General features: G+C 40.7%; 2 protein-coding genes across 2 annotated transcripts in view; one reads left to right on the forward strand and one right to left on the reverse strand.

The window, feature by feature from the left end:
• nolc1 (nucleolar and coiled-body phosphoprotein 1) overlaps nt 1-4,622 on the reverse strand; it is a 7,226-nt gene extending 2,604 nt beyond the window's left edge. Inside the window, exons 1-10 of the mRNA XM_008429972.2 lie at nt 4,450-4,622; nt 4,137-4,192; nt 2,901-3,033; nt 2,689-2,809; nt 2,497-2,597; nt 2,277-2,409; nt 1,867-2,007; nt 1,704-1,793; nt 1,139-1,615; nt 9-640 (exon numbers count right to left, since the gene is read on the reverse strand). Of these exons, the coding sequence (XP_008428194.1) occupies nt 9-640; nt 1,139-1,615; nt 1,704-1,793; nt 1,867-2,007; nt 2,277-2,409; nt 2,497-2,597; nt 2,689-2,809; nt 2,901-3,033; nt 4,137-4,192; nt 4,450-4,560 (1,995 nt within the window). The 5' untranslated portion in view covers nt 4,561-4,622. The remainder of the gene's footprint in view (nt 1-8; nt 641-1,138; nt 1,616-1,703; nt 1,794-1,866; nt 2,008-2,276; nt 2,410-2,496; nt 2,598-2,688; nt 2,810-2,900; nt 3,034-4,136; nt 4,193-4,449) is intronic.
• A 399-nt stretch (nt 4,623-5,021) lies between these two features.
• On the forward strand, nt 5,022-6,387 carry mrps6 (mitochondrial ribosomal protein S6). Its single transcript, XM_008429965.2, has 2 exons — nt 5,022-5,508; nt 6,287-6,387. Exon 1 carries the CDS (start codon nt 5,140-5,142, stop codon nt 5,470-5,472), a length of 333 nt encoding a protein of 110 aa, XP_008428187.1. The 5' UTR covers nt 5,022-5,139; the 3' UTR covers nt 5,473-5,508; nt 6,287-6,387.
• Nucleotides 6,388-7,104: the final 717 nt, after the last annotated feature.

The raw sequence follows: 7,104 nt of genomic DNA on the forward strand, positions 1-7,104 counted from the left end.
CTTTCTGCTGCAGGTTTTCCTGCAGGTGTTGCAGGTTTCGATGCTCCAGCTGCAGTTTTATCTGCAGGTTTTGAGGCTGGGGTAGATGCTTTAGTTGCTGTTGGTTTAGCCTTGGCTGGTTCTTCATCTTCAGACGAAGAGTCAGAGTCAGAACTGCTTTCTGCTGCAGGTTTTCCTGCAGGCTTTGAGGCTGGGGTAGCTGCCTTGGCTGCAGGTGTTGCAGGTTTGAACGCTGGCTTTGCCTTGGCTGGCTCTTCTTCGTCTGACGAGTCAGAGTCTGAGCTGCTCTCTGCTGCTGCAGCAGGTTTGGCTGCAGGAGTTGAAGCTTTTGAAGCTGGCGTTGCCACCTTAGGGGCTGTTGGTTTGGTCTTCGCCGGCTCGTCATCTTCAGAGGAGGAGTCGGAGCTGGTGTCTGCTGCTGCAGCAGGCTTTGCAGCTGGGGCAGCGGGTTTTGGGGCAGCGGCAGCTGCTTTAGCAGCTGGCTTAGATTTCGGGGGTTCGTCCTCTTCGTCAGAGGAATCCTCTGAGTCTGAGCTTGTCTCTGCTGCATTTGTGGGGGGTTTTGAGGCAGCAGGCTTGGTCTTCGGGGTCGCGGCCTTAGTGGGCGGCTTTGCTGGAGCCTCATCTTCAGAGCTGCTTTCTGAGGAGACAAAACATTTGCATTCAAAACCAGGATGACATGAAATGCTCTACAGCTGAAATGATTAAGGCTTGGTAAATAATTAAGTAATCAATAAATCGTTAACTGGACTATACAGATTTTTAAAAAGTTTATGAAAAACACACTCAAAGCAGTAATTAAGCCAAATCTGTACAAAATATATATACACATTATAAATTTAAGATAAAAACACCTTTTGTCTGTAAATATGTTCTACCAGAAACTCTTCAAGTTGCCTCATAGTTTTAGCTTTATCCAGAGCAGATTCCCTGAGGGAAATAAAAATGTTATTTTAAAAGGAAATTATTTGTTCATTTGGCTCTTTTACTGCATTTCTAACATTGTATAAAATAGTTTAAGAGCTTAAATAAAAACAGGAAAAACATCAGGAGCAGAATGTGCCAATTTTAATAATAATTGATTAATAAAATAATCATTAGTTGCAGATCTAAACTGCTCCTTTCCGGCTTGCCTCACCTGAGCTCGAGGTCTCGTCTTTCTTTGCTGCAGCAGTTTTTGCAAGTGGAGTTTTGGCTGCAGGTTTTGTAACTGCCTTTTGTTCCTCCTCTGAGCTGGAATCCTCTGAGGAAGAGGAGGAATCCTTTTTAGCAGGCGTGATGGGCGCAGCAGCTTTGGGCGCAGCAGCTTTAGCAGCAGCAGGTTTGGCAGGAGGCGTCTTTGCTGCAGGTTTCTTTACCCCCTCTTCCTCCTCATCTGAACTTGAGTCTTCCTCAGAGTCCTCTGTTTTAGCCGCGGTTCCTTTAGCCGCGGTTCCTTTAGCTGGGGTTCCTTTAGCCGGGGTTCCTTTAGCTGGGGTTCCTTTAGCCGGGGTTCCTTTAGCCGGGGTTCCTTTAGCCGGGGTTCCTTTAGCCGGGGTTCCTTTAGCCGGGGTTCCTTTAGCTGGGATTGCTTTAGCCGCAGGCTTCTTGGCTTCTTCTTCATCTGAGCTTGAATCTAAGAATAAACACAGGCAAAAATGTATTTCATCTGTTGAACTTCACATGAACCAGAGTACAAAACGTTTGGGTTCTGGGATCATTACCGGAGCTCTCTGAACTGGACTCTTGCTTCTTTGCTGCAGGTTTGGTCGCTGCAGGTTTTGTGGCGGTTTTCTTCACAGGAGCAGGTTTTACTGTAATTATTTAACCATTTACTCACTAGTTAAATCATTTGACAGGTCAGACTGAGAAAGCTGAGAAACTTACCAGCCACCTTCTTCTTCTCCTCCTCTTCATCACTGCTGTCGTCGCTGCTTTCTGAGGACTCACTGGCCTTGGCTTTGCTAGCAGCAGCTGCAGCAGGAGCCTTCTGGATGGAGGCTGGAGGAGGGACGGCGCTGTATGGTCCTGACAGGACAGAGGTGGACATTTACAATCAGGTCACAAGGGACTGCAGGAACAAACATCTTTTACATTTTTAAATCAACATTTATAGAGTTTATAACAATCGATTTATCAAAGATGTCTCTAGCGGTCGGGCTTCTAATATGGAAGTTGGAAAAGATCGACTGTAAAGAAGTAATGATGGAATAGATTAAAAAAAACATGGATGGATGGACAGATTGCTGTTATTTATAAGTACATAAAAGTTTAAAAACTTTAAAACAAAATCAAACCTGGTTTGGGTTTTTTGCTTGGTGGAGTTTCATCTTCAGATGAAGAGTCTTCACTGCTAGACTCAGCAGGAGCTGCAGCTTTGTTTACTGGAGCTGCAGCTTTGTTTACTGGAGCTGCAGCTTTAGCAGGAGCCTTAAAGAACACACACACACAAAACCATTATTACATGTTTTAATACATTTCTACAATGATGGTTGGAGAACTTTTTTCCACGTTTACCTTTGCTGGTGGTTCATCCTCAGAGTCAGAGGAGCTGTCTTCACTGCTGCTCTCCTGCTTCTTCTGAGCAGAAGCAGCTGCTTTGGCTGCTGTGATGGCTTCTGTTATCAAAAACAAAACGCATGTAAAGTCATTTTCATTAGAAGCTTTATGCCGTTCAATAGGTTTAACTCTTGCCATCTTCTGACTTACTCGCTGCAGGAGCTTTGGCGGGTTGCTCATCTTCAGAGTCCGACTCTTCGCTGCTAGAGCTGCTGTCCTTCTTCCTCGTGCTGCTACTCGCTGCAGAAGCAGGCGCAGCCTTAAGAGCAGTCTGCATACGTAAAATTTCATTTTTAGAAACTGAGTGCAGTTGAAAATCCTGCAAAAATGTTGAGTTTCAGAATGAAGGTTTTGATTCCCACCTTTGCAGGAGTTTTCTTCTCGGAGTCACTCGAGTCCTCACTGCTGGAGCTTTCTGCGCTGGGCCTGGTCTTCTTGGCTGAAGGTCCATTAACTGATGCTGGAGCTGCTTTCCGTTTCCTGGCCTCAGGAGACCTTATCGAGGAAAATGAATGCCATTACTCCTAACAAATTAGATCATTCACCAGGAAATCTTGAATTTACACCATCTCCTGCTGCTCGAAGTTCAAACAGCGGAAGAGGCAAAACAGTCAGATTTTTAACACATTAATAAAATCAGTAAGAAATTGAATTTTTAAATAATTCACTCGATCTGTAATATATTAAAGCTTCCACATTAGTATTTTCTGTATTGTTAAATATTTTTAAAATGATCATAATGGTTCTACAATTCATTGTATACATCAAGAATAACACTGCACTCTGTGGCGCTCCAACTCCATCTCATCTGACTCAATACCGCCAGATATAACCATTGGAGTAAGCTCAAACAGAACGTCAGTGAGTTATATCCTCAGGTCCACAAGTCTACACATCAAGCTACAGATAGATTACAAGAGATTTTCAATGCAATGCTTTAAAACGTTACATGGGCAAATATTGAAAGTCTTTTTTTCTGCTAATTTTGTCAATTTAGTGCCAATGAAACCCCAAAATTCAGAAAAATAATGGTGACAGTTGAGGCTCGTGGCTCTTGAAACTCTTGACTTTGTCTTCCTCTAACTCTGACATGGGCTTTGCTTCATCTTGCTCTAAAGACTGTGGTTATCCATGCCGTACTTTTTTTTCTTCCACTACGCTTTTCATTAATTTGACAAGTGAGACAGACATGGTGTCAATGACAACCTGCAGGAAGACTGTCAAGTCATAATGTGGCCATAATATACAATTTCTGAATTAAAATTTATGTACTTAGACTTAAATTTAAGTTTGTAGAGAAAATATGTTTTGGACTTTTATTACAAATGTCATCAAAACTAAACAAACGTGCTTTATTTATGCCACATATTGTAACCGTTTTTTTATTTATTGTGACACAAACGTACATTGAAGTATGCAACTGAAAACAATAGCATTTTATTCAAGCATTCTTGATGAGTAAATCTGAAAATGAAGGGCGCACCATATTTAAAAAATAAAGAGTGCAGTAATGATATTGCCAGTATCATCCAATATCACTTTTCTCAGTAGAGGGGAAATACTGATGAAAAAGAGTGTAAAAATGAAAGGCAACTGACTTCACCCAGAAGTTGTAGATGCTGACCAGACTTTCTTCATTTTGATCTTGTGGAATCTGAAAGAAGCAAGAAAATGCAACTTGGTCTTTCATTTCAAAGAACTGTCTCAATCACAACTACACATATCGAATCGTTTCTTCTTTATACTTTCACAAATAAGTAAAATTAATGCATATTCTCTAAAACAGGTGGCGATTACAACACAGCTGCACGTGTTGTTAAATTTCACCGGGCCCCCCACGTTACCTGTGCGTTGTTACGTTATAAACCCTCTCCCTGCAAAACAACAGACGGCTCAAAGTGACACACTTACAACTTTAGTCTGCTTGAGGAACTGCTGAGCCGCCTTGGTGAACTTGTTCTCCAGCAGGAACGAATAAACGCATTTATAAAGATCACTCGGGACAGAGTTCGGCTCCGCCATCTTTACCACGCTCCTAGGACAGACAGGAAGTGACAGAAGCGCGCAGGCGCCTCATGATGACGTAAACAGATGACTCTCCGAGGCGATGGCTACCTCCCTTCGAAAAAAAATACATAGCATTTTCAAAAAACTGTTAACAGTTCTCGCTGACAGTGTGGTAATAAAATAAATCAAACAGTGTTTTACATTCTATATAATATGTAAGGTGCCTTTAAGTATTTTTCTATTTGAAGTTTTTCTTCAAAGTTTTTGTTTGTCTATTTCGGACAGAGTGAGACCTCGACCGCTAGTTTATTTTCCGAACTTCAAAGAATGTCACTGAATTTTTTTTTTTTTACTCCAATAGGTACATATGCTTACTGTAGTTTTTTACTTAGATATTTTTATTACTTTGATATAACATTCCAAACTCCATTTTTATTTTTATAATCAGTTGTGCTCTTTGGAGGTTATGCGCATGCGTGATTCTGAAGTCTTTCCGTATCCCTCGTGTCATAACATGGTCGCCTTCACTGCAATGACACCAACTTGTTGTTAACCAGATTGAAATCTTGAAAAGAGGACCACTTCACTGCAGCCATGCCTCGCTACGAGCTGGCTCTGATCCTGAAGGCGATGCAGCGACCGGAGACGGCGGCCGCCGTCCGGCGCACGGTGGAGACCCTGATGGAGCGCGGCGCGGTGGTGAGAAACATGGAGAACCTGGGAGAGAGGCTGCTGCCTTACAAGATGACAAAACACAACGAGAGGCACAGCAGAGGGACTTACTTTCTGGTGGACTTTTATTGTGCTCCGAGCATCCTGGACGGCTTGCTGAACCAACTGCACCGTGACGTGGACGTGGTGAGACCCACGGTGTTGAAGAAGGAAGAGCAGGAGCCCAAAAGCAGCTGCTGTGGCCCCTCACAATAACGTCATTCACTTTTTTATATATCTCCAGTAACGCAGGTGATGAATTGCACATGGCAACAAACTGATTAATTTGAGAGTTGTGTAGATGTTAACTATTAAAGAAAGGTGGAAAGTCCCAGTTAATTTAGCTCTTGTTAATACATATATATATATATATATAAAATCAATACCCACAGCTCTATCTATAGCTTTATTCGTCTTCTACCTTCAACCTAACTTTATGGAGACATTCTTCAAAAATAAGAAAGACAATGAACCTAAATATATATTTTCAGATCAAACATGCTTAAGTGAATTCTATTTAAACTGAGATTGTCAGTCATTAATACATATTGATGCAGTATTACCTGATTTATAAAAAAAAAGCCAATTTTTCTGTTTGAAAAACATATGGGGACAAGATGGACCATTTTACTCAGCATTTTCTGTTTCAGCTGACTTTTATGCCTCGGTAAGCAGACATGATCTCAGCTGTGACAGATTTAGAAATGTGATGACAAAATGCGAGAAAACCTAATGTCTCTTTTTGAAACAGGAAGATGTATTCTTAATTAAGCCATAAAGGAGAACACGTTTCTGTTCATGTTTTTACATGCCACATTTCTTCATCATATTCTTTTAATTTAGATGTGCTTATCATCCTGTGCTGTTGAGAATAAGCAGTTCTTGTGCTGCACGGTAAATAAACACGTTGCTCACTTTGAATCACTTGTAAGAACAGGTTTACACAGAAATGTTTATGTTTCTTTACCTGCTGTTAAAGAATAATAATCAGCACAGAATAAATTAACTATGTGTAATGTTTGTTTCACAGGCTTCGCTGGTCATGAGGACGGAACATGCTGCTGACCTGCCCATAGCTGTTGGATGTGATATTACTGTATATGTAATGAAATAAATTACTATTCCCTTTTCTCTGATTGAAGTTCATTGCAGACAGTGTGGGCCATGTGATCTTTAGCCATGTGATAGCAGTTCCASTTCATGTTTTCACACGTACACTGACTTGACTTGCTGTGGGTAGTTCTTTTTGGTAAATGTATGACTATGCTAGTAGACATCCATACCAGATGACAGTAGTTCAAGGAATTATTTTTAAAAAAACTGCCTCAGAATTTCCTCAAGAAAACCAGTCTTGCTATTTATAAACCACGCTTTGCTTGGGGTTCTCCAAGAAAGTTGCCAGGCAGTTGTGAAGCTTTAATGAAAGCCACACCTTAAAAAGCATAACTKTGACATCCAAGTAGATGTACTTTCAAGATATGCCTTAGTTTTGAAATGGGGTTTTTTATTTGGACCTCAATAGAATTTTTTTGGCAAAGGGATTGCTCAAATGTGTTTATGACATTTACAGCARGTATTTTCATAGTGAGTAAAACATGGATCAATTGTGACGTCTAAAGACGTATTACAGGAGAAGGGTACAAGAAATTCCCAACATTTTATTTAACAAGTTATTTTTCCTGATGTAAAAGTTACATAAAGAAATGAGGAGCAATAATAATAATACATTTTATTTCAAAGGCGTCTTTCTGGCACTCAAGGACACCGTACAAGAGTAAAAAATAGTGACAGAAACAAATAAAATATAACAATTAAAAATAGAAATAAATAAAACAAAACAATGTATCT

This window comes from Poecilia reticulata, linkage group LG15, assembly GCF_000633615.1.
Source record: "Poecilia reticulata strain Guanapo linkage group LG15, Guppy_female_1.0+MT, whole genome shotgun sequence".
NCBI lineage: Eukaryota > Metazoa > Chordata > Actinopteri > Cyprinodontiformes > Poeciliidae > Poecilia > Poecilia reticulata.

What these genes read in the sequence shown, in the direction of transcription:
- mrps6 (XM_008429965.2), top strand. Translation starts at nt 5,140, where the DNA reads ATGCCTCGCTACGAGCTGGCTCTGATCCTGAAGGCGATGCAGCGACCG.